We start from the raw sequence: 27,666 nt of genomic DNA, 5'->3' as shown, positions 1-27,666 counted from the left end.
AAGAGTTGGCTAACCCAAATTATGCATCGTCGCTCTCAGAGCTTTAGTTATGTGGGATTTAGTTTCCACCTTAGGCGACAGTCTATCAAGGTCCCCATCAGTTACACAATTAAAGTCACCTAACCACAATAGGGGCGCCTCGTCATCCTAACTAATCAAGTCCTGTAAGCTGCTCCAATTTCATTGCTCATGCACAATAGGATGTCCCTTATGTAACCGATACAATTGCCTTGGCTCCAATAATGTTGTGGCATTCTAAATGGAGAAAAGAATCTATCCATATTACTCAAAAGCTAATTGAAGACTGCCTATCCCTGGAAAATGCCCATAGGATCCCGTGGATTTCCGATATTAAATCTACTTTCTCATCTTTAGGATTAGAACGCCTATTTGCTGTGCCTAGTGAATGTGTGAAGTTCCCCAAAAGAGAGATAAATCCCATGTATGCTGGCCCATCCAGCTGGATTTTATTCCATAAATGAATTGCCATTCTGTTCTGGCGATGGTGTTTCTGCACAATCAAATCTACATATCTTCCTTTCTTGCAAATTATATGCAGAACCATGTAAAAGATTTATTCTGCCCCTGATGCGTAAATATTATTTTAAACAATGTTGTGTCGCAATGTGTTTTCTACAATCTTTGCCTAATCCTATGGTTTGTTTTTCTGTGGCGTCCTTTATAATCCAATCACGAAGAATTAGGACATTGCACTACATCTGAGAATTAATTTTAAACTGCTCCCACCAGCTGGTTTTTACTAACTGTTCCCTAATGGTGTTTGTTATGATGTTTTTACCTTTTATGTACATATGTATCGTGTATAGATGTATTTTTTTTACTGTACTTTTATGATCTTATATTGTAAGCATCTAATAAAGTAAATTGACTGACAGAAGTACTGTACTCTGTAAAAGAAGTGCAGGTAATCCACGTTTGGGGCATGGGTAGTAAGCTGGGACACAGCCCTCCCATCCAGCATGCATAGTATGAGAGCTTACCTGCCCTCAACATCAGCCTCCCCAAAAGTAAGGGAAACAGTATACAATGTGCCACCCAGACCAGTACCCCCCTAGCGTACGTAAAGTAGCAGGAGGCCTGACCCCTCCACTTTCTAGCCAACAACTCCACCACCGCATCATCTAGTTGTGTCACCTACAGACAGACTGCAGGAAACTGGCTCAGTATGTACCAAAGTAAGGTATACTGTGCACAGAGTTCAGTGGATCCCCAGAGGTATAGCATAGGCTAAATTAGATAATACCTTACTTTCAAGTTAGTGGTGGCTGGGCTGAGCAGACAGGAATATCTTAGGGCAGTGTTAAGCATTCATTGTACACACTCAGTCAAAAAAGGTTAGCACACACTCAAAGACTGAATCCAGACCAATTGTTCGTATAAAAGTAGTTACTTTGTTATTATTTTCTAGAACCAAGAATCACTTAGTGCAGGTAAGTTTGACAGTTTTGTGAAAGTAGCAATACTTTTCAATAATGCAGTAATGTTTTGTAAGCGCAGTTGTATATTGTACAGATGTTAATACAAATGTGTCTAACTCTAATCCTGATAGCACCAACATGGGCACGGCAGGCATGGTTCTCAACCGTACTGCAACTATCTTTAGTGCCACAAGAGAAACCACCTCTTTGGCCACATCTACTAACTCAGGATCAAGGAAGAGTAATGCAGCTTAATTCCAAGCAGCTAAATATAGCAATATTGCTCCTGAAATCCTAGAGTTTGTGCATTTAAAATTACCACAAGTATTTATGGGCATCCTTAAACAAGCTCTTAGGGGTACAACTAGCGAATGTTACGCTGCAAAATGGAAGCGGTTTGTACATTACTGTACAAATAAGCACATTCAGCCATTAGCACCTTTAGTGCAAGACATTATATGTTATCTCTTCCATCTACAGCAAACAAAGCTTGCTGACACTTCTATCAGATTACACTAGTTGCCTACATGCAACAATAGGCAAAATACCAGTAATCTAAGCATTCATCGAAGAACTGAAAAGAATCATCCCGCCTTCCACTCCACCTACCCCAGGCTGGAACCCAAACATTGTCTTTACCAGGCTTACAGTGATACCATTCGAACAACTTCATTCATGTTGACTCTAATTTCTAACATGGAAAGTTGCCTTTCTAGTAGCAATCTACAGGCACTTGCTCTCCAAAAACCTTTCTTTAAAATAGTCCCAAACAAATTAGTTCTGCAGACTAATCCAAAATGTCTACATAAAGTGGTCTCAGCTTTGCATACAAGACAGACCATAGAGCAAGCCCTACATACATTGTTGTTAAAAGGGCAATCATGTTCTACATTGATAGAACAAAATCTTGTAGAAAAACAAAACTGCTTTTTGTTGCTGTTAACAAACCTTACAAGGGGCTACCTATAGCCAAAGTAGTAATTGCTTGATGGATAGGTATATGCATTCAAACACGTTATCAAAAAGCCAAAAGGGTACTTGCGGTACTACCACAGTCTCATTCCACACGTAAACAAGTAGCCACTATGGATTTTCTAGGAACTATCCCTATAGAACATATTTCTAAAGCAGCAACATGGATTAACCAACTTACATTTATGAAACACTTTTGTGTTAATGTATTCACACATCAACAAGCAAGAGTAGATCAAGCTGTACTTAAAAAACTATTTCAAATGAGTACTTCAACCGACCACTAGCACCACAAAAGGGGGCACTGCTTTACATTAGATGCTAAATGTATGTATCTACAGCCAACACATGCTACACTTGGAATATGTTACTTACCCTGTAAGTTTCTATTCGTAGCGTGTAGTGCCGTAAGCGCCCACCCTCCTCCATAGAAGCTTTCAATTGCATTCATTCTTAATTTATTTAGTACTGTAATTTACATATCCACAATTTGACGCTTGTTTCTTTATTCCATCACTTTATTGCTAATTTTCTAATGCTAACCCGACGAGACAAAACAATCTAACAAAGGAGCCAAACAACATGCGCAATGCACACCCAGCACAGGAGTCACTAAACTTTGTGACTCGAAGACTTCTTCGAAGAAAAACACCCTGTAATCGTCCGATCCCAACTCTAGAAGGCAGGATAATGCTAAGCATTTGAATCTACAGCACTTTATGCTATGAATAGAGGCTTACAGAGTAAGTAGCATATTGATTAGCTGGTTTTTGCTGGTATTTTAGATTCTACAAGACTGCTGAACTGCCACCCAGTGCATGTGCCCTGACCCTTGATGAAAGATTGTCACTGCCAGTTTGCATGCTTATCTTTTATTTAAGGACACAGCAATACAGTGCAGAAAATAGTCCTTTGACATAAAAGTGAAATGTCACATGGCCTGGACTTGCAGCACTGGATGACTGCACTTTAAGAACTGCAGCAGTAAATGTAAAAGTAAAAAATCCTACTTGTTTACATTTGCTAAGTCACTCCTAAGGCATTCCTTGAAGCCTAATTGACCAGGATGTGTAAAAGTGGGCATGTCCAGTATGAAATTGACATGTTAGCTCCCTAGATTAAAGGTATCCTTTCCCTGTATAAGCTTCCAAAGCCTTTCTGTTTAAAAGGCCTGTTTTCTATTGAGTCATGATTCGAAAAGCTTGTTTTGGAAGAAGCTGTAGACATTAGCCGAACACCATCAGAATATTTATCCAAAGTAAAAAATTTGTTTAAGACATGGTTTAGATGGTTTTGTAAGAAACAAGTTCTCTACTTAAGTGCCTAGAGAGTGAGTATTTTCTTTTGGTCAGGCTGTCCCTTTCTGAGTAGTGATTAGTTTTTGAAGAGACATAAACACCTAGATAGAGAAAGAACAAAAGCTTGGGCTTGCCACCTTTGTTTCTGGCAGGAAGGAGTTAATCATTGGTCAACTACCCCACTTATCTAGGATTTTAAAGGGAGGTGAGTGAACAGAAACAGTGTATCAATATCATAGGGGCCAGGCAAGAAGGCATGCCGACCCTGTTGACTGCCTGGCAATCTCTCCAGGCAACAGAAAGAGATCTAGTCTCGTAACCACTTAGTGCAGGTTTTCCAGGGGAGCTAAAGGGAGGTTTCCCGTTTCAATATGTCAAATCCTGGTAGGGCAGAGAGAAAAGACATTCTTACATCTTGTGTTCTCCTAGCCTTCTAGATTTTGAAATTTTGGGATACATTTCCAGTACACCAGTGGGAACTACTGTAAAATATGGCTGGGTGGACAGTGAGAACATTTAGGGACTGGATTTGGAGTTGTCACCATTTACTTGCTATTGGCTGTTATAAAAAAAAGTGTCCTATCACCAGCTCCGCCAAACGTGCCTTGGCCTGGAGAAAAACGTAAGAAAGTCGGGCTGACTGTGTCTTCTGAGGGGAGGACTGAGGCTTGGCCTGCTGTACATTTGTATACAAGGACTGGAAATGATTATCAGTACATTTGTATACAAGGACTGGAAATGATTATCAGTATGTCGAACCAGCATAGCCTCAAGGACAGAAAAGACAGGTATTTTTTGGAAGAAGAAGAATCTGACTGTTGGCACTGAGACCTAAGCTAGAGTCCTTGCATGAGTGAGTTGTCGCGTCTTTATCCTGTGGCATAGTACACTAGAAGCCTCCTCGGAAGTCTGGGAACTGGGTTAGTGATCGGTAGGAAGTTTGGAAGTATTTATCTGTACGAGCTTGCAGGGTAATTTACCCTGTCCCTTCTTTCCTGAACTTTGTGTGGCAGAGCAGTTGGCTGGTAAGTAATTTGTTTTTATGCCAAAGTGACCTTTGGGCCAGGAAGGAACCACAGTATATGGATTTGACCAAAGACTAAAGACTGCACTGCAACAGTAATGTGATAGTAAAAGAAGATGACCTCTAATGAGAGAATCATTTCAGCTCATTGTGCAGAGACAAAAATGGTTCCCATGAACAATCAAGGTTAAAATCTACATTTTTGTTTCCCTCGACTCATTTTTGACCATTTCGTGTTATTTTTATTATTAAATTTTCTTCTTTAAAAGAAATTGGGTTCGAAATTGTGTGACTTTGTTTATGTTCATTTGGTGGTCATTAAATACTGAACACTGATTCCTTCGTTGCAAAGCCTGACACTACCAGGGGTTATGCCCACAGTTTCTCATTGAAACTATTTTTTCCTTACAAGGCCCGGAATTTCAAATTTAATAGCCTGCCTCAAACTAATAATCCAGGATCTAACACATGACTTCTGATAGGTATCTCTAAAACAAAATAGACATCCCTTGTATCCGATAACCACACTAGCATGTAGTGTGTGTCTCTGGCATGTGATGGTAGCACATGCTCATGTGCGGTATAATACCATTCGTACAGGGTATTAGTACACAAGAATACTCATCGAAAAGGAGAAGATGTTGGTTAGTATGCATATTTATTAAAAAAAAATAATTCTGCTATGTAGGGACATACGGTATTTTTATAGAAAATTACTAGATTTTCTTTGGTGGATTGAGTTGAAAAGCAGGTAGTCCGGAGTATAAGGTCTATATTTTCATAAAATGCTAATCTGATAAATGGTGATGAAATTATTGCATTGCCAAAATATTTGAAAACTGATTTGAGTAGTGTAGGAAGCTGGCTTTTTATGGGGTTTTGCCAATGTTGAGGCCCTCCATGCAAAACGCACAGCCAACACTTGGTTTACAGGGCTTAAATGAATGATCCCAAGTGATCGATTTGTGGTAGTGTGGTCGAGCAGCTTCGGCTTATCAGAGAGTAGTGTTAAGCATTTGTTGTACTCGCAGTCTATTAATGAGACGCAGACTCAATAAGGAAATCTGAGACCAATTTAGAAAACAAACTTTACTTTTTATATAATTTTAGATGCCAAGATCGTCGGAATCAGGTAAGTACTTTTGGAGATAGGATTTTTAAAGTAAAACAGTAAAATGCTCAAATAACCTTTTTTTAGTTATGAGCCTCGAAGGCAGTAATGTTGTTCTATGGGAGAAACATACACTGTATACATATACTTGCAAGCGTTTCTGGAGGGTGCCTTTTGGGACTTAAGGTGCTTATGGGCCAAAGTCCAAGAAACCACTAGTGTTAGGAATTAACATTGACTTGTGTGCTTCATTCTGGTTCTTGCACTTTAATGTGACCCCTTAGCGTCAAAACCCGTACTTTCCTGACGCTCCCTAAGTGGAATAAGGAGGAGCAGAGCCCTCCCATCTTTGCTTGGCTTACTTTCCGGTGACCACGCCCCCTTCCCACTTCCTGGTTCCTGTTCGAGTTGTTTTGCTGGCGTCTGAGGGCTCTGCTGGAGCTCTGTCTTCTTGACGCTCTGTTACCTGATTCCTGACCCTCTGCCACTTGAATTCTACTCTGTGAGTGTGCGTGTGGAGTCTGAATGTAAAGCGGTATTCTTCGCCGCTTCTTTTTTCAGTGAACGCGACGCCCTGCTATTCCTCACGCATTTTGCGGGCGTATTCGGTTCACTCTCTGCTATAACCTGGTTTTACAGCCACTGGTACCTCCTTTGTTTATTCCTTTCTTTACTGGGCTTCCTCTTGAGAGTGAGCGCTCCGCCCTATCCTCCTAGGGGCCGGGTGTCTCACCTCCTGAGTGGGTGCTGCTCCGCTGTACTCGCCCCCTGTGCAGCCGGTCGGTGCCCCTCACTCCTTTTCTGTTTGTTGTTAGTTTTGTTTGGTGTTGGTGGAACTGCGCCGCTGGTCTGGGCCCCCTTTAGTCAGCCGGCCGGTTCTCCTCACCTACCCTTGCCCTTTGGTTTGCGTCCGAAGGGTGTTGTGTCCTTCGTGAGTCCTTCCTTGGAACCCTCCCTGACTCCTGGACTCATGGTTGACGCTTGCCCGATCTACACCTGGGGTAAGATCCATGATTGATCACACTTGTCAATGTTTTATGGTGTCTACAGTAAGCATAGGGATTGTGTCTATTCATAACCTGCTCTTTGTTTCCTAGCCTGGACCATCCCCGGAGACGCCTTTTTCTACTATTCTGTTACCCCTCGTATGAGGAGAGTGGTGGACACTCCTTGGGTAAATTCCCTCATACTTTTAGGAGACAGCAGATAGGAGTGTCGTATAACTTGTTAACGCATTCCTGCTGCTGTGTCTTGGAGGTGTGGGGATTCTTCTTCGCTCCCGTGGAAGTTGGCCCTTCTCCTAACAACTAGCAGTTTGGTTTAACCTGTCCTGGTGAGATGGGGGCAGTGGTGCTGGTAGCGTTGGTTGCCTCAAGCTCTATATGTTGAAGTCAATTGAAGGGTACTTGTAAAAGAAAGGCTGCAAGTTGAGGCTTAGTGACAAGTCCAGCAGAACCGAAATGGGGGCTCGGCTCTTGATAGTCTCTGGGGCAAGGAGGCACTGTTTACGTGAACTCTGGCTGTGGGGCCCTGGTGTGCAGAGGTGTTTTGTCTGGCATGTCGCTAGTGTTGGAGGCTCTCACTTTACTTGGGTCACCTGGAGAGGAGAAGAAAACAGAATAGCAGGGCCTCGTTGATCCTCACGTCCCTAGTCGGCAGGTTGGCTTTGGTCGTGTCCGGCTGGACACTCAGCAAGCCTTGGTTGTGGCAAATGCTCTGGTAGGGTGTTGGTGCTGGGATGCCCCTGGAGGTTCTAGCATCTCGAAACTAGCTGGAGAGATGGGACTGACCCCCGTCTTCCTGGTGAGCTGCTTCCTCAGTGAACCCGGTGGTCAGCAAAGTGACTCCTCTACCCAAGGCAGATGCTGCAACGTTTTTGAAACTATGGACAGTCTTCCTAAACTTTAGGAGGATGCACAGCTTCTTGACAAGTTGGGTCTTTGCAATTGTTGGGACAGCAGTAGCCAGGCAGGGTTTGGCGTCTATTTTGGAGCTGGTACACAAGTCTGGTTTGCTGGCGTGTACGAGAAATTAGTGCTCGCACACAGTAATATTCCATAATCTTGCATGCGCCACAGGGAAGTTAGTAATTTATTGATTGCTGGTTATTGTTTATATAGTGGTATGATTGGCAATGACCATTTTTTTCAGTTTATCTTAATTGTATTTCAGATGAATACCATAACTTGTATGAAACTAAAAATAATATTGGGATGCACTTTGTGTTGAGGTGAGCGATTATACACTTTTCTTTTTGTTTCTGCATTGGTGAGGGAGCTAAACAGTACGTCCTCTGCGATTATACTGTAGAGCTTCCCTGACAGACATGATGTCCCTAAAGTCCCTGCTCCAATGACACGCATCCACAGCAGAAAGTACTTCAGCTCACACATCTCCCATCATATCAGGGATTACTGCAGCAGCAACAGCAGTTGTGACAAGCATGACCAGAGCAAAAACAGTGACCAAAGAAACAGCCTCACCTGCCACCATGGCAGAGACAATAACAACAGAAACCGCTTCCAGAACAGCATGGACAACAGCAAACAATGCTCTAACCAGATCCTTGACCACCTCTGTCAGCCTGGCATGGGCAGCAGCAACAGAGCCACAGCAGTACAAAAGCTTCTATTACCACAGGGACTACATCAGCAGTCACCAGAGTGAAATTTCTCAAAGAAAAGAAAGGAGGGAGTCCCTATTCACATCATGGGGACCTGAAGAGATCTAAGTCCCAGGACAGATCTGAGCCTAAACACCACAAGAAACTTCAGTCATAGGCTTCAAAAGCCTCTTCTGCTCCTACATCTGCTTCTCTGACTCCTCTCAGTTCAAAATCATCCATTATGGGTGCACGTGTTGACAATAGCCAGGCAAGGATTTCCCACTCAGGAAAGAATACTACGGATTATGGATACAACAAGGCTTCTTTAAACAAAAAAGGTTTGTTTCTTTAGGCAGTACAAGTCCATGCTGGGGATGATGTCCTCTTGCTTCCCACTCATTCCCAATTGCCGACTTCGCATGCGACCACTGCAGGAACAACTCAATGTGCAGTGGGTTCAGTCTCAAGGCTCTTTCAATGACAAGGTTTGCATTTCAACAACAATGACGGCTACTATGGCCTGGGGGATGGACAAGGACAACCTGTTGCAAGATCTGTCTTTCATTCACTCTGCACCACAACTGGTGATGACCTTGGATGCGTTGATGGATGGATGAGGGGCTCACCTTCAAGAATTACAGGCTCTCCGCAAGTGTTCCAAACAGGAATCGGAGGGTCATATAAACATTCTGGAGCTCAAAGCAGTGTTTTTAGGTCTGAAGGCTCGGATTAAAGGTGCGCCAGTGCTAGTCAGGACGAACAACACTACGATAATGTTTTACCTCCTTAAGCAAGGCGGAACGACATCTCGAGCGCTTTCCCTTGTTGCTCAGCAGATCTGGGAATGGCTCCTTGCCAACCACATGTTCTTGGGAGTGAAGCACGTCCTAGGGATACACAACAAGTAGTGCGACTCTCTCAGCAGGCCCTCCAAACAGTGCCACGAATGGGAACTTAACAACCAACATTTGAAAGAGGTTTATTTCAATCCTGGGTTACCCAACATTAGATCTGTTTGCTACGTTCCACAACTAAAAGTGTCCTCTTTTTGCAAGCAGACATCCTCATCAAAATTCATGGGGAGATGCCTTCCAATTTCCTTGGACCTGAATGTTTGCCTATGCTTTTCCCCCATTTCCATTCATTCCTCGAGTACTTCAAAAAGTGAAGCAAGAGACTTGTCGGATCATTCTCATTGCTCCAGGTTGGGCAAGACAGTTCTGGTACACTGAGCTGCATCTCCCATCAGACTGTGCTTTTATTCTCTTCACTTCAAAGGAGGATCTTCTCTACATGAATCTGGGCCAAGTGGTTAATCCACAAATTCCCTCTCCATTTGTCGCCTTGGCTCCTCACCACACTGAATTTGGGGATGTGAGGCTTTCCAAGGGGTGTAGTAAAATACTACTGAAGTCTCGAGCTCCATCTACGTTCAAATGTTACACAACTAAATGGAAGAGATTCTGTGCTTGGTGTATCTCGCAAGCATTGCATCCATTCTCTTTATCTCTGGAGCAGGTGCTACCTTATCTCTTGCACTTAGCAAAAACAGGACTTTCTCACTCTTCCATAAGAGTTCCCGTTACTTCAATTTCTAGGTATTGAAAACGCTCAAATCAAACTTCTCTGTGGTCTAACCAACTCGTCAAAGAATTTATGAAGGGACTTTTTAGAGCTTTTCCGTCTGTTAAGCCTCCTACAGTTTTGTGGGAATTAAATACAGTTATGTCAAAACTGATGTGTCCTTCCTTTGAGCCAATACACAAATGTGAATTAAAGTTCCTTTCTTGGAAAGTCGCTTTCCTCTTGGCCACTACGTCAGCCAGACGTATCAGTGAAATCCAACCTCTCACTATAAAAGAGCTGTATCTGCAGTTTTTGCCGGACAGAGTCACCCTACGCACTAGCCCTTCTTTGATACCTAAGGTGCCTTCAACTTACCACCACAATGAACCGATTGTTTTACCAACATTCTTTCGTGATCCATCCTTAGCAGCGGAAAGGGCGTTGCATTCTCTGGACATTAAACAATGTTTGAAGTTTTATCTGCAAAGAACGGAGACCTTCCGTAAATCCTCTCAGCTACTGATCTTTCTCGGCGCCCAGCAAAGGACAAGCCTTGACATGGGCCAGCATTGCTGTCGGGTCACCTCCACGATCTCCTTCTGTCATGAAAAAGCTGGCCGTCCGCTTCTTGCGAAAGCACAAGGTCACTCTACTAGGAAAGTGGCGACTTCCTCTGTACTGTTTGTCGTGGACATTTGCAGGGCGGCAACGTGGGCGAACGCTCACACATTCATGAAGCATTACTGCCTTGATGGTTGGAAAAGGGCAGATATCACTGTTGGACAAGCTACACTCTGACGTCTCTTTGCCTACGGTAGGCGGTTTATAGCCTTTTATGTTCTTTACAAGCTTTGTAAATTTGTATGCTTATTATTCTCTTCTTGGTTTCTGATGCTACAAGTTTACGTCATGATGGGATGGCTCGCCTGCCCACCACCTTTCTATTTCACTTATTGTCTTTTTTTACTGCTTACTAGACTGATTCAAGCATGTGAATCTTTATAAGATTCGATAATGGAGAAAAACAAGTTACTTACCTGTACACTGTGGTTCTCCAGTGTTTATCTTTAATAAAGTCACATGCAACCCTTCCTCCTCCCCGATTAGGCTCACCAATTACCTGAGGTATGGTGGCTCTGTGGTGAAGGAAACTCTGAGGTCTCAGCTGTGATTGGCTGAAGTTTAAATGTTTTAAAATGAGGCTGAAAAGTTACTTAAGTGAGTTTTCTGTTCTATAGAGGTCTATGGTGATGTGGTATTACTGCTATTTCTTATGCTACCGTGAGACTCCCACCATGACGATGGGTAAGATTGAAGCATGTGAATCTATAAAAGATATCAATACTGGAGAACCACTGTGTACAGGTAAGTAACTTGTTTTTTTGTCTTTGCTCAGTATCTACTCCTATCAGAGACTTTAACTGCTGCTCTTGTTGATTTTGCTGTGTTCAGGTTGCTCTGCCTTTCGCCCGCATACTCGCACTTTTAACATTATAGGGAGTACTTTATCTACCTTTTCACACTACCCAGATATTTTGTTCTAACAATTTTTTTAATAGTGTTATAAATGTGTTTTTAACCATCTCGCTGCTATTTGCTTACTTTGTACTTGTACTGTTTTACTCTTGTGAGGTTTGCGTCTCACCGGTAGTCCTCCTACGTTTTTTGAAGGCTCTAGGTGAGCGCCATTTTTGTTGACGCGCTAGTTGTTCTGTCCTGCTATTTAAGAGTGCAGATGCAAGCCCGTCTGCGCCTTTCCGAGCCCAGCGGCCAGAGACCCTGTTCAAAGTCTTGTGAGTAACACTAAAATGATAAGCTACACTGCCACTGATTTAAAGCTACTTAGACATATTTCTTTCTCTCAAGTGTAAGATATGTGGTTTTCCCATGCATGGCTTCAAATGTCCTCACTGTGGGTTTTCACTAGGCACGATGCTCAAAAATAAGACAGTTCTTGGAGCAGGTCTTCAGGGCGGAATGAGTTGTAAAATGTTACCAACTCCTGCTCGCCATTGTCTTCGTTTTTGGAGCATTAACTGTAGGTCCCTCCCGAAACATAAAGATAATATTTTTGATTTTCTCAACGTGGAGAAACCTGACGCTCTGTTTCTCACTGAAACATGGCTGCATGCCAGTTCAGGACTCTACGTTGCTATCGCCCTCCCTCCTGACTGTTATTGTCAGGAAGGACAGAGATATAGGAAAAGGTGGAGGTATTGCAGTGATTTGTAAAGCTATTTATTGCTGCAAACTTGAAGGTCTGCCTCTCCAAGGTTGCAAAGCCACTCAGTTCAAACTAGCAGTTAACCCTCAGCTCACCCTATCTGGCCTCTTGATCTACCGTCCCCCAGGGAACCCAGGTTTATGGGCAGCTTCCTTTTCTGATTTTATCGCCCCTCTCCTGTTGAAAGCCGCTAATTTTACCATTCTTGGGGATCTTAATTTACATTTAGAAAATTCTCAATGCAATGTCAGCAGTGTCTTCCTGTCTGATTTGGAGGCCCTGAATATCTCCTTATGTAATTCAGGGCCCACACATGTGGCAGGACATTTACATGACCCCGTCCTCTCTAATCTCTCTTTTGACTGTAATCTTCCTGATTTTCCCTTGGAATGGTCGGACCATTTTGTGGTTCAATTTAATCTGGTGACCTCTGAGACTGAGAGCCGGGTCTCTCCAGATTCTTATGTGAGTTTTAGACGTTGGGGCAAACCGAATGTAGAGGCCTTTAACATCTTATTATCCAAGAACTTGCCAGACATAAATTTGCCACTGCCTTTGCTTGATCCGTCTGTATCGAATTGGCTCACCGCAGCTGTAAATACATGTTTGCCTCTTGTGTCTAAACATACCCTCCACCATCGTCCTCCGGCTCCGTGGTTCATGGATAACCTCAAAGCCATCAAATCCAAGTGTAAAGCTCTTGAGAGGAAATGGAGGCAATCCTACTCTCCTACCCGCAAAGTTGATTATAAAAAAACCCTTAAAGATTATCATAAACTATGCAAAATGGCTAGAGCCACTCACATTGCTGACACTGTCACGCAGGCCCAAAATAGCCCATGCACCCTCTTCTCGGTGGTAAAGAAGTTGACATGCTCTGACAATACTCCGCCTCCCCCGATCCTCGATGAGGTTCAATGTGATAAAACTGCTGACTTCTTCATCGAGAAGGTTGAACTTATTTATGGTTCTTTGGGTTCCTCTTCCCTCCCCGTCAGAAACATATTGACTTTTGACCCTACTCACGAAAGTGAGCTTGATTCCGGAGCCAAATTATGTACCTGGCTCCCATTTGATGAAAAGTCTTTTTATGACTGTCTGTTAAGCATTACATCGGGCTCTCCATGTGACCCTTTGCCAACTGAAATATTGCGTCAACTCCTTCCTGACTCTCTTAACGTCCTAAAAGAGCTTCTTAATTCCTCACTGAGAGATGCCTTTGTCCCGCTTGATTGGAAACACGCAATGGTTATGCCACTCTTAAAAAAGGTTGGAGCTGACCCCTTGATACTGTCAAATTGTAGGCCAATCTCTTTACTTCCCGTGCTCTCTAAGATCCTGGAAAGACATGTCAACAATCAATTAACTCACCATGTGGAGAGATTTGGTTTCCTGCATCCGTCCCAATCGAGCTTTAGGGCTAACCACTCCACAGAAACGACTCTTCTTGGAGTCACTGAGAGATTGCGTCATTGCATGGACCGCGGAGGGACAACAGCACTCATATTACTTGATTTGAGTGCCGCATTCGATACTGTCGCATTCCATTCTTCTTGCCTCTCTCCGGTCCTTGGGAGTGGAAGGTCCCGCCTTGGCCTGGCTTGCCTCCTTCCTTAGTGGCCGCACCTTTCATGTCTTTTCCTCTAAAGCCTCTTCTAAAATCTGTTCTTCAGCGCACAGAGTGCCACAGGGGTCTATTTTGAGTCCCTTACTCTTTATTATCAATATTAGACCCCTGGCCACCATCGTGGAGGATGCTGGTCTTTCTATATTTTCATATGCTGACGACACACAAATCATCTTTTCTCTTTCCGCCACTGAAGATGATAACATCTCAGCCCTCAAACAGGGATTGTATAAAGTCTCAGAATGGATGCGTAACAACTTTTTGAAGCTGAATGGGGACAAATAGAGGTTGTCATCCTGGGCAAACGCAAGGACCTAAGGGGCCCCCAACACTGGCCCCAAGAAATGGGTCCTCCTCCCCAACCCGTTGCCCAGGTCCGCAACCTTAGCTTTCTCATTGATGAAAACCTTTCTATGTGGCAGCAGGTGGTGAGGGTGGCCGCTACATGCTTCACCATTTTGAGATGGCTTCATAAAATCCTCTGGATGCTTCCAGACTCCACCAAAAGGACGATTGTCCAGGCCCTGGTCACCTCTCGCCTGGATTATGGCAACGTTCTTTATTTGGGGGGGTGTCATGAAGCTCTTAGAAAGCTTCAGATGGTGCAGAATGCGGCTGCCCGCCTCCTATGCCATGTCCCGCGCAAAGTCTCCATATCCCAGTCCATCCTGAACCTTCATTGGCTCAGGATTGAAAGTAGAGTTAAGTTTAAGGCTCTTTGCTATATTTTTAAGATCAAACAGGGTGTTGCTCCTCTATATTTACAGAAGCTCATTCATGCCTATTTCCCTACATGTTCTCTCCGGTCTTCCTCCAAGGGTGACTTAGTGATTCTTAGATTTAAGTTGGTGAGAATGGGCAGCCGCTCGTTCTCCCACTTAGGCCCCAAGATTTGGAATTCCTTGCCTACCTCATTGAAAACTAAAACCATCTATTTCAACTTTCGAAAGGGCCTCAAGACATGGCTTTTTTTGCAATAAGCTGCATTTTGTTCTCTTTTCACCGTTTTAGACTATCCCTTGGCGCCGGGAAACCCTGTATGGGTAGCTGTGCGCCTTAAAAGTTAAATAAATAAATAAATATCACAATCTCTTGATTTAATAACTTTTGAACTTCCAAAGGAATACTCCTGTAGCTAGTGACCATTCATAAGTATGCTACATATATCAGGGTAGGGAAAGCAAATGTTCATATTATTGGTGTACTTTGTCCCTTTTTTTTTTTTTACTATGAATAGCTGCAGCTATGTTGTGGCCCTCGTGTAAATATTAACTCCTCCAATGCATCTCTGTGAAAAGTTAGTTATATTGTCATTGGTCTTTTATTACAAATTATTTGATCTATCGACAGTGTTTATTGGATATCAGATAGTAACACTCCCAGTTTTTGCAGTCCAAAATACGATTATTGGGGCATTGTTTTTTACCCTGAAAAGTAATGTGTGTGGGAGTTGTCCTTGTCAGAACCTAGTATTTAAGAGGGATAATGATTGCTACCCAGCATAAAAGCATTGTAAATCTTTATTTTTGCTTCTTAAGTACATCCAGTGGAAATAAGTGGGCAATTTAAGTGTCCCGTTTTCTGCTTTAAAATTCCCCTTCTCGAGTCTTTCCAAAAGTCTGTGCCATCTGACATTGATTTTAAAATGTTTATTTGCTTGTCTATTTAGGTTGTGTTTCAAAATGCTACTCACTTATTACCGCATCCATAGTTACATGTAATATTATTTGTGGTTTCCCGACTACTATATTATATACTTAGGTACATTTCTAACCTTGAAAACTGGTCAGTCTGCATCGGTTCTGGGCAAATCTCATTGTTCGACTGTACCTTAAGTTGTCAAAGTGTAATATCAATGTGTGAATTCAGAAGCTGTACTTTGCTTCCTAGTACTGTTCTGATTACCTGTTTTCATATCGCAACCCCTCCTCCCAATATCATATACTTTTTTTTTTTTTTTACCAGCCCCTGATTCGCTGCAGCTTGCCTTGCAGGGATTTAGTAGATGAAGCAAAGAAATTCCACCTGAGGCCTGAATTGCGGAGTCAAATGCAGGGACCAAGGACTAGGGCACGACTCGGTAAGTGAGCGTCGAAAAGGCCATTAGGATTTCATGGCACATCACTGGTGCAAATCCTTTTTAGGTCTGGCTTGAGAGTGATGCTGTCTGTATACCTATGTTTACCAATTAGTTAAACAATATACTGTGTAGGCAGGGACCTATTGCTGTTTCACCTCATGCTATTTGTTGTTTGGTGTATTACTGCCTCCTGTTGAATGCTAGCATTGAAGTGTAAGCTGGACTGTTTTACATCTCAAGTGTACACTGAATCGTAACAAATGTAGTTTGTTATTTAATAGATTCATTGTATACAGAAGACTTTGTTGCGATTTTCACCTTTACAGACTTATTAAATATGTTACGAATCAAAATGCAACATGGACCTATTGGCTTTGCAATGCTTGTTCCTCCAGGAAAGGCCTCCTCCAATATGTCTGGTTCGTTTCTGTTCCCAGTGTGTCTCGAAACCTTGGGCCCCCTTCCGGTAGAGTTGAATGTGGACATACAGCATTAACAAAAGTGCAACAGTGAAGCTTGGTGATGACACCAAAGCATCCTTCCAACATAACCACATCCTCTTCCATCCCACAACTCTACATCAGGAAATGTAAACCTCTACACAACTTGCACTGAAATTGTTTGAGTGCCTCCATGCCTGAGAACAAGGCTGCCTCAGGTTTGTCTTTATGTAGAGGTGGGTCTTTGTTAATGCTCTTAATTTTCTGTTTTCATTCACAGGGCACCGGCTATTTCAGAGCATGCTGGCCATCAAGCAGTCTTCCCCCTTCCAGAGTCCGCTCTGTTTTGTTGATCCTCCAAATGCCTGTGTCCGTTGTTTGGTCAACTATGCCACACATGCACTGGCATCAATGCCAGATTACTGAGTCCTTTAATGCGGATGCAAGACGTCTTGGGGGCAAGTGCCTAAGTGATGGCCAGGTATTTATAGTAGAAACATTCAGAGGTACTTTAGAATTAGAGACCTGCTTGGTGCTCTATTTTTGGAAAGAAAGTCTTACGACTGTCTGTATGGTTAGTCTCACTGCTAACCACTAGTGGAACTGTGCTAGTTGCTCTAGATGTTCTGCTTAGTCATTTTTGTGATACACTTATTACTAGGAAAGCAGCAAAACTATATCTAGAAGGTAGGGGAAGCTGACCCACAAGGGGTCAGAGGACACCTCAAAATCCTTTCTTTATGATTCAGACCAGCAGGGCTCTGACCTATGTGTCTGCCTTTAGAGTATGCCTCCCTTGGGGACTCTGACTATTGGAGTCTCCTGCCTCTAGAATGTTCACTTTCAAGATACAAACCTGCGGTTTGTGATGCATCCTTAGAAGGACATCATGTGCCTGCATAATAGTTTATAAACATGAACCTTGCCTCTTCTGGATTCTAACCAATGCAGAATTGGCTGAAAAAAAGTGCCATCAAATAGGAATAAAATATGTAGAAATTTGCTAAAGCAGGCATAGGATTACATCCTGTTTATATAACTCTAAAAGCAGTATTTCCCTAGACTCTGGAAATGAATGCAGGTCACTTGTGTTTTTTTTAGCAGATGCAAGATTATTTTAGTACCTTTAGTACCGCTGTGCAAACTAGGTTAGAATGGAACAGCGTTCGCACAATAATTCATTGGGTGGTACATATAGTTTTTGCATAATCAAAGTGGTATTTTTGTTGCCCGGGCTGTGTTATGGATGCTTAACCATAGAAGCTTAACACAGAGAGTACCACCACATGCACCTCCATGTGGAAATCCTGAGAGCATCAGAGAAGCAAATTGTCCTAAGAGAGAAACCGGGCTGATCATGGCTTTGATGTGGTGGTCCTGTCTAAGGCACTGTCCACATTCATCCACAGGCTCTACTCAAGCTTCAGCCTTTCAGAATTTCAAAACAGGATTTCAGATGTTTATGCTACCAACATTATTGTAGAATAGCTAGACAAACCTTTCCCTTGTCGGGCTTCACCTTCAATGGCCTCAGTTAGAGTACAGTGATTCTGGGAGGGGTGCCGCATAAGTGCTATGTGACTAAGATTAGACTCTGGTCTATTTGTAGGAGTCGGAAGAGGATTGCATTAGTTCTTTAGAAGAAACAAGACCAGGAAAGCTCTTTCAATGCATGAAGACAGTTGTCAATGGAAGAAGAAGTTATAAGGATGGAAGGAGGAGGATCTGTACCCAACACCTGATGCCCTAATGCAATCATTTTCATTATTTCATCTGCTTAATTGGCATTTCTATTACATGGGAATGCCTTTTGAGCAACCAGCTGGCCTTCCAAATAAACCTTGCTTGGTCACCATGAGATTTGTGTTCTGGAATACTTGAAATACCACATGAGGTTATTTCAGTTTGTGATTTAAGTCAAGTTTAGTGAAAGTGGTAATCTCCCACTTATAGTAGAGAACGGTCACTAACTAAGAACATGCGGGGTAAAAGTAACCTTCCACAAAAGTATTGCTGAAACTCCACTTAAAAAAGGACCCCTTTCCATTTGGGTGTATGAATGTATTGAGCCAATTTAATAGTGGGCTTCTGGTTGGTTGACTGTCTGCATTTTCTGAGTTTGGGTTGTGGATATCTGTGTGGTTCTGGTGGTGTTTGTGTTGTATGCTGCTTTAGTTGTGGAGTTGAAGCTTGGCATCTTTAGATGGTAACTTGTTGAGCTTTTCAGCTTTTAGAATCTGGCGAGTGAGCTCCTCTGATGGCAGGTGGTGTCATACGAAGCTGTAATTGTCTTAAGGTATTTGAGCAGCTGTGGTTGTTTATTGTATGTTTTTTAACAGGCTGCCATTGCTGAGCTGAACAGTCCTAATGATGGAGGGCCTACCATAGCAGCTCTGCTGTTTGGTGGAGTGTTGGGCAGGTCTTGTTCCAGGTTATTGTTTGGAAAATCATTCAGTCTGATTGCTTTGTGCACATCTGTGATGAGAATAGTTTCTCTGGTGGTACATGGTTTTGTTAAACGGCTATGAAGGTAAGTAGGGTGTTGAGCAGTTTTGGACTTGGATTTCTTTTGTGCAGTAACTGTGGTGATTTTTTTAAGCAGTCCTCTGGGCAGGTGGGTGTCTGAAGCATTTCTGTACAAAGATGTTTTTTTTTAGAAGCTACTGTGGGAGGAGATTAAGTTGAGTACCTTTAACACGGTTGATGTTGCTCAGCACTGGATGCAGCCAATGTTTTGATCAACTCTGGTGTACATTTGTCAATCTGTGTTACTTTATTTATCCTATTTGGGAGCTTTGTAAATGCCCATTACCACATTGGTTGGCCTCTCAAAGCTTTCGGGTATAAAGAAAGTTTGTTATATGGCACATTTGCTAGAACCTGGTGGTGGTAAACCAATAATCCATATTTAAGGAGAGAGTCAGAAGCTACCCACCACCAAATATGTATCAAACATGATGAAACAGCCTCGTAAAGAGTAAGATTTCTGAGTGCAAGGATGAAGGACTTTTCACTAGTCGAAACGCCTGGCAAGTCTTGGTTTGTTGAGCTGCTCTGTGGCAAGTAGTGTGTGATGTTTTTGTAGCAGACTGTGTGTTGAGCTGTCCTTGTGGTGAGCATTTTTGGTTACAGGTTGTGGGGAGCACCTTGATGGATACTGAGCTCCTCTGTTGTATTGAAATTGTGTTTTGGTAAGCTCCATTGGTGAATGTTGAACACCTTCGATGGTAGCATCTCTTAGGACCCCAGGTGGTATGTGTGGTGGGGATTAAGGAGGGATGTGTAGGTGCGTTTCTGGGATGACGAATGTATCTATTGATCTATGTTAATTGGATCTATTTATCACAAAACACATTGAAAAGGTTAATGTGATTTCCTTAAAATTACTGTCCTATTTACATACTGTAAATCTGCATATAGCTTTCATTCACAGATTGAAATTCTGGTTTGTACCTTGGATAATGACATTACAAAACTAATTTCAATAACCAATATTACTGGACTAATCATTAACCTTGGGTTCCTGAGCACAGTCCTGTGTGGCGTAATGCGCTTTAATAGGGGTAGTAAGCGCTATATAAATACAATTACAATTGTTAGTTAATGTATTTGACTAAGTAAGCCTTATGCTGTAAGCGCTATATGAAAATCTAACATTGTACTTAATGGTCATAAATCTTTTTTATAACCATCCACATTGACTTTCCCACCATAAGCACACCTCTAACGAAGCTTGACTGGGATAAAGAGCTGTCACGTCTTGGTCTTAAAAAAACTATTTCTTAAAACTTCGATCCCATGTGTATTATTTTTCTGGTGGACAGTAAACCTCATTTTATCCTCCAAAAACGTTTTGCTTTGTGCTTCTGAACTAAACATAGCATTCGTTTTTTTATCTTCTTTATCGACTCATTCAAGTATAAGATAAAGTGCGATAGCAATTTCCAGGTATCAGTATGGTCTTCCTCCTGACCATAACTTCTTAGAGAGCAGACAACCATCAGAGGAAGAGAGTTTGACATTCTCAGCACGGTATGTTGGTCATCTACACACTTGGTTTAGAAGAGGTTCAGCTTAAAAGAAGGTGCCAAGGAAGGAACCTTCTCCTGCTGTGCTACCTGGCATGCAGCCTGTACACCTCTCAGCAAGTTGGCTAGTGGGTTGTCCTGGGTACTGAGACCCCTGTGTCAACACAGTTGTTGGTACTTTCCACTTCAGCACCATGGGGTGGATGTATGACGTTACAACGCAGGCTATTACAACGCCTGCCTTTACAACGCGGTTTTTACATCGCATACCATGACAACGCATAGCGCTTTTGGGTGCTGGATAGTGAATAGTTTCATTTACTATTCCAACTCCAGTCCCCGTGGACACTAGGGAAGGTGTTGGATAGTAAATTAAACTTATTCCCTATCCTAGAGCGCCCCCCAGCGCAATGCGTTGTAATGGTTTGCGTTGTAATGACCACGTTGTAATGGTAGTGCGTTGTAAAAGTTTCGTTGTAAGTGATGTTTACCCCATGGGGTGTGTCCTAGTTGAGCGCACTCCCTCGCCAAGAGTGAATAATGCTGTGAGAGATGTGGGGCTGAGGAACGATTGGGCTTCTAGACACTGAATTAGTCTCTTGGACCCTCACCACTCCTTTCTTCAGGGTGATCACTGTGACCATAAATAAGCACCTCTACCTTATGATCTTGCACAGGATATTTGGGAAAATGTATTTGGCACTTCCCTGTTAAGGAATCTCCTTCAGAGGTTTAATTTTCCTTTGCACACCTTGTGAATGCACAGCTCAAGACTTTGACAGTCTAATACAGAATCCTAGCGACAGGAATGATGTTTGTTAGACCTTGTAGCCTCCAGCGGGCCCAAAAAGGGCTTTTGAACACCAAATGACCGCGTTTTTTTTTGCGCCAACCTTGGTCATGGCAGTATCCCTCAAAGAATAAATGTAAAGTTCCTGAGACCCATGTTTTCTGAGACTGCTTCTCGTCTTACTCCTTAGTGTGTCTGTGATTTTCTAAAATGTTTGCAGTAAAACAAAGTGTGATCACACTGCTTGATAGTTTGGGACTAAACATGCCTGGAAAGGGTGAACATATAGAGGTTTTTCACTATGTGCTATCAATTCTACCTGCACACCAAGTGAGCTAGATTAGAGCAATGGATTGAGAGTTTTCTGCTGTGTCTTCATGAGGACAAGAGGGTAGAAGCAACATCCCTCCTAATGAGGGCCAATACATTTCCAATCCGCAGATTAGATCATATGCAGAAAATGTGTCTACTGGAAGGGTATGGATTTCCTTTTCTTTCCCCCAACAGGAGGTAGCAATCGTTTTGGCAAAGAACTTGGTAGAGACAGTGCCCTTTCACAAATGTGGAAGAGGGTGCACATCCGATATTTTCTGAATGTTTTAGAATTTTAAAAAAGGTCCAGATATACCATGGTAAAAAACATTATTACGGTGAACATGGCTTTTTTACGTTGACCACTCTGTTTCTCTCAAATATGATTGGTCCATGCAGAAGGTGGTACTTGTTTAATGAAGAGTATCTGTCCATATTAGGCTTGCAATCCTGCGATGTTGATCTGTGATCCCATGTATCCAATCCTGGGGAATTGGGAAGTGTTATTTTCTGCAGAGCATTAGGCGGTTTTGCCAAGAGTAGATTTGAACGATACTGATTTATGTATGAGGGAAGGCTGTTTGTGAGCAAGTTTTGCACTTAGTTGTTGGTGTTGCGCACTTGGGTCATGTGTTAAAATATCAGTTATAAACGTTTACTTGTTGCAGAAAACTTTAAGCCACCTGTGCCAATTGGAGTATTTAAACTTTCAGTTCAATCAATTCAATAATAATGTTTTTTGTAATTTGGTATTGTAGATGTGAGCTGGTTGGGTCACTTAAAACAGAGACTTTGCATTGCCGATCCAGTAATCTGTTTCATGTGGAAGCAGGTTTGGCAATCTACGATTACATGATACCTGAGATTGATGCAGTTTTCTTGGGATTGGTGCGTACTACTGCTCTGCTCACCGTTGAAGTGGCAACCTAGCTAGAGCTGCAGTGTGAATGCATCCAAACTCACTGCTGCAGAACAGCCTGCAGAAGATACCAGCCGTCCCATCAAACAGAGTTATGACATGTACCTCACGTGTACCTCGGCTACAAAAATCCAAAGAGCACTGTCATTGCTAAGTCCACAGGCATCCTACAGTCACCCCAGCTGCCTTTCATAAGCAGTAAAGGAAAGAATGTGCAAAACTGGTTGGCTCAGATGCTGAGTCCCCGGTGCCAACAGTTCTTTTAGGACTACCAGCAAACTAAAACCTTTCAGAGAGGAGCCTGTAGGGGAAATGGTCTTGGGAAGAGCAGGGGTGGCTCCACAAGGGTCGCTCTGCTGCATAACTGTGACTTCCCATCTCTTCCACGGGATCACATCTGTTGGGCGAAGGCTTGGGCACATCCTAGCTAAGTGGGATAATGCCACCTCAAATGAAATGGTCCTCTCCATTGGGCCCGAATGGTACTGCCTCACACCCCCTTTCAACAGTCCTCCCCACCATCATGTTCTGAGCTCAGGCCACATTCACCTTTGCAGGAGGAAGGGGCTCAGGTATTTTTGTAAAAAGGCCCTATAGAACCAATGCCTGCACACCCAACGCAGCACGGGGGTTGATCCCCAGTACTTTTAATCCCCAAAAAGGACTCTTCCCCTCTGCCAACCCCCAGCCTTCTGCCATTGAACAAGTACGTCCTTTGCAAACATTTTGGCATGGTTACTCTACTTACATCATCCTGCTGCTCTGCCAAGGTGACTTCATTACAACGTTGGGATCTGAAAGATGTATATTATCATATCCTGATCCACCCAGCGCATCACCAGTACCTTTAGTTCATGGTATATGGACAACACTACCAGCCCAAGATATTACCCTTCAGTGTCACCACAGCTTCAAGGGTATGTACAAAGTACCCAGCAGTACATGTGCAGAAATACATGTATTCACATCTTTCCATACTTAGATGACTGGCTAATCAAGAGCATCAGCAAATGAGTTTTAGCAGCAGCTGGTTCATCCATCCCTTGGTGCATTTGGAAATGCGGTAGCATGTAAAGCATATCCCAACAGGCAAAAGGTCAGTCCATTTGAACAGCTGTGTCCTCTTTGTCAGACACACCATCACAGACTTTTGTGAAACTGTTTCAGATGCTAGCTTTTTGCATCACAAATGCACCATACACCCTCTACGAGAATGCTTTTCTAGCAATGGACACACATGGAGGGGTATTGGGAGGATCTAGGCTTGGTAACAACCAGGGCCAGCACAATGCTTTTAGTGGAACAGCAACAACCTATGCTCAGCAGGCCCTTTCTAGAAGCCCTTCCTCTGGTGACCCTAATCATGATGCTTCCCTTGTGGGGTGCAGATCTCACCTCCATAACATGACTCCGAGGCAGTTAGATATCTCAGGACCATGGGCACCACATAAACTACCTGGAGCTTCCAATCATCAGACTAGCGTGGACAGCATTTCTCCCGTTTCTGCCAGGATAAAATAGTACTAATAATGATGAACAGTATGACAACTGTTCGACATCCAGAAGCAGGGCTGTTCCCATTTCCCCAGCTCAGGAGACGCAGTAAGCATAACCAAGTGCACGTGTAAGAACTCCACCCACACGTCCTCCACAGGAATTTTCATCGGTGAGAAAACTCAAACGTTTAATGTTTTAGCCATTTCTGCAAATGCCAAAACTTTCATGTCTATTACCTGCACAGACAGTCCATGGGCAGTGCTCTCTGGAAGAACTGGTCAGGGATATTTGCTTGTACTTGTCACCTGATCTCCCCCCTTTATCTTGTATGTCATGAGGCAGGGGTCCATGAACCTCATCCTAGTGGCACTTGGAAATTTCATACTGCTATTAAAAGCTCCTAGAGATGTTAGTCAGTCCTCACAAGAAACTCCTGCACACACCAGAACTTCTCACTCAGTATCGCGGTCAGCTCAGACACTAATATCTGAAACTGCTGAACTTAGCAGTCTGGCACCTGAGTTTTTAGCGTTTGGTTACCTCAGTTTGCCAGAGGAATGCAAGGTTGTTCTAAGGGAGGCGTGAAAGCTCACTACTTTCGCCTGTTATGCTGCTAAGTAGAAAAACTTAATGCGTTAATCTCAAAGCAGAAAGATCCTTTCAAAGTTACCTAATAACCTTTACAAGGCAGGCCTTGCCTACACTTCTGTACTCTTACACTTACCTGCAATGGTAGCACACCTTCAAACAGAACGCTATTCCCTGTTTAAAATTCTACTCATTAAAGTATTTTTGGAGGATCTAAAGTGGCCAGTACTCCCAAAGGAGTCTCCTGTACCCGTCTGGAATCTTGGTATGGGGCTCACAAGACTCATCAGTTCTCCTTTCTAGACCCTGCACTTATATCAGTTAAAGTTCTTGTCCTGGAAGATTGCTTCTTAATCTCAATCACCTCCCTCAGATACATTTGCTCCAAGGTCTTGCAGTCCAAAATCCATTTATTTAGATACCTAGTTCTTCATCCCAAACCCAAATTTGTGTTGGAGGTTGTTTTGCCTTTCCAAATTAACCAGGCCATTGAGCTGCCAGTCACTTTTGACAACCAGAGCCTATAGCAGAAATGTCCCTTCACACTTTGTTTGTCAAGAGAGCGCGTATGTACTCCATGTCCTATGTGCAATGCCAACCATAACTAGCAAATTTCGGTGGTTTGAATAATTTGAGCCTGAATCATAATTTACTTTTTAACTTGTGTTTTTTCCAGTGGTTTTTTTATTTTGTATGATTTACTTAATTTTCAACCCCCACTGCACATGATGTCCAGCTAGGCTTTGCTCCAAATCAGCTGTGGTAGCCTAGTCCACACTGCTCAAGGCTTGCCATGTACCCATGCTCCGCTATGCACAGCCTTTGGCCAGGTTCGGTGCCCAACCACCTTCGGCTGAGCATGCATGGTTTGGCTGCATACCAGGCCCTGTGACCAACCTGACGTTGCCGCCCAGCCCCAACTGTGCACAGGCTGCCATGTGCCCATTGTGCGCTATGGACAGCCTTTAGCCAGCCTTTGTGCCCAACCGCATTTGGCTTTGTGCAGCTTTATTTGGCCTTGCACTTGGCTTAATTTCAATTGGGGAACTCTGTACATTACTTGGTTATATGCTCTTAGGACAGGTACACTGGACCCCTTTAAATATTGTCCTTTTTAGGTCCCTCTTTGTTGTTTCACTTAATTTCAAAGTTGCCAAATTTCATGCAGATCAATTGAACAGCGCCAACTTTATTAGTGAATAAAACTTAAGTTGCCCTCCCATTTATCTTGGCCCCTGATAGATCTGCTCAAAACCTTACCAAACCAACAGTAAACTAAACCCTCTAAGTGTTTGGCAACTTTTGTATGGATTTTTCTTTCAGCACCAAGTTTATTGGCAGATGAATCTCCTAAGTCAATTACCCCAAATTTACCTTGTGTAATCTCGTCATCCATCCCTTGAAGGGCCTGCATGGAATTGTGAAAACCAAGAGTAGGCTAAACATGCTAAGTCTCTGCTACATTTCATTCAGATAGATCAGACAGTGTCAAAGTATGTCAAACTTCAGGCACATTCGGCAAATGGTGCCAACGTTTTAATAATGAATGCTTTTCAGCTGACAAAACAAATTAATCTGTTAACCATTTAACCCCTACCGGCACCATTTTAAGTGTGAATATCTCAAAAACTACTTACCAGATTTTCACCAAATCTAAAATGACATGCTTTCGTAATAAAGTGCTACTTTCATGTCCTGTCTAGTGTAAATCGGTTCAGCTGTTTTTTCACTCATCTTTTGGAATAATTTCCTATGGGATCTAAAATGATAAATGGCGTACTTTTTCACCCATTAACTTATTTTCCCTATGGATCTTCATGAAACTCGGCATGCCGAAACTTCGCTGACTAACTGATTAGTAAGTTTTGTGCAAATCCACATACAGGTCGAAATTTATAAGCAAATCAAAGTGCCTTTTCAATGGAAAGTGTGACTGAACCATAAGTCCATAGTGGCTACTGTAGGTATGTACTATATGTTTGTAGCATGTATGGCTGTATGGCTGTAGATATGCATGCATACTCCTGCAATATAGTGCTGGGCTGACACTTGCAATTTGTTTTTTCTCTAAGAAGTCTTGAGTCACAGTATGTGTTTTGACTACTTGGGCCATAATGCACCATTACAACATTTCCACCCAAGATTTTCTTCTGCCATCGGGTTTGGACGTTCGCTGCCATCTCTGGTATTAAGGCATGCCTCGCCGGTCTCTCGTGACCAGCCCTTTGACTTTCGGACTTTCAGACTTGCAAAATATGCCACCCACAACAGAATTTGTCCATGACTCCTCAGCTCTTCTCCCACAGCATTGCAGCGAATGGTCCTTGATGCACTGCAATTGGTGTCACAGGCGTAAGATGCCAACTTGCCCCAAGAAGTGCCAACTTGCCCCAAGAAGTGTCCCTTGACCAAGGCAGAGCACCATTCCTGCTAGAGTATGGCATGGAGCCCTGAGTCAAGCCTCAAGAGGCACCGACCCCCTGGTGCCGTTTGCAGGTTCATCTCAGTCTGATGGAATCACCTTGACACAGCAACCCGTCACCCATGGACAACCAGCTGCACCAACCATTGTCTCCACCTGAGCACTAAGTAGCCACTTTTATAGCTGGATTTAGCACTGAAAGAACAGCCCCAGATGGCTTCAAAGTCATCTCCAGATGCACTCTCGACACCAACGTAAGGCGCCACAGAGGCATCCATCGTTCTGCATCTGCCCAAAGTCCTTGATTTGAGGCAGAAGATCTTCATTTGTCTGTGAATAGGGAAGATCCTTACCAAGCCTTTAGAGCTTACATGTGTTGAATGGACTAGCTTTTGAGGAGTAGGTGCCTTTCAAACTCTCTACACTCCCCCCAAAAGAGTTAGGGGCAATACTAGTCCACCACCTTCCGTCTCCACACTCCCCACAGGAATCTGAACACTCCTGTCAGATGCCAGCAGTCCAGGATAACCCCAGGACCCATATGATGAGCCTTTAGCGCCTGGGAGAGGGGACAACCTGTGGGAGAACAACGTTGATCTTCCTTATGGGCCAGACATAATCCTATCCTTGCAAATCTTCTCTACCTAGCAGCATCACCATTTACCCTGCAGTGAGCCAAAGAGCTGCCCAGCACCACAACGTAAGCATTCATGTGGTGCAAGAT

General features: G+C 43.1%; 1 protein-coding gene across 2 annotated transcripts in view; it reads left to right on the top strand.

Moving 5' to 3' along the window:
• Positions 1-27,666, top strand: part of KLHL12 (kelch like family member 12) — a 557,433-nt gene that overhangs the window by 319,258 nt on the left and 210,509 nt on the right. For both annotated transcript variants that reach the window (XM_078644106.1, XM_078644107.1), the window contains exon 6: positions 15,832-15,946. In XM_078644106.1, the coding sequence (XP_078500232.1) occupies positions 15,832-15,946 (115 nt within the window). The remainder of the gene's footprint in view (positions 1-15,831; positions 15,947-27,666) is intronic.

Source organism: Lissotriton helveticus, chromosome 5_1 (genome assembly GCF_964261635.1).
Source record: "Lissotriton helveticus chromosome 5_1, aLisHel1.1, whole genome shotgun sequence".
NCBI lineage: Eukaryota > Metazoa > Chordata > Amphibia > Caudata > Salamandridae > Lissotriton > Lissotriton helveticus.
The sequence above is the reverse complement of the archived record's forward strand: the minus strand, read 5'-3'. Positions and strand labels throughout refer to the sequence as shown.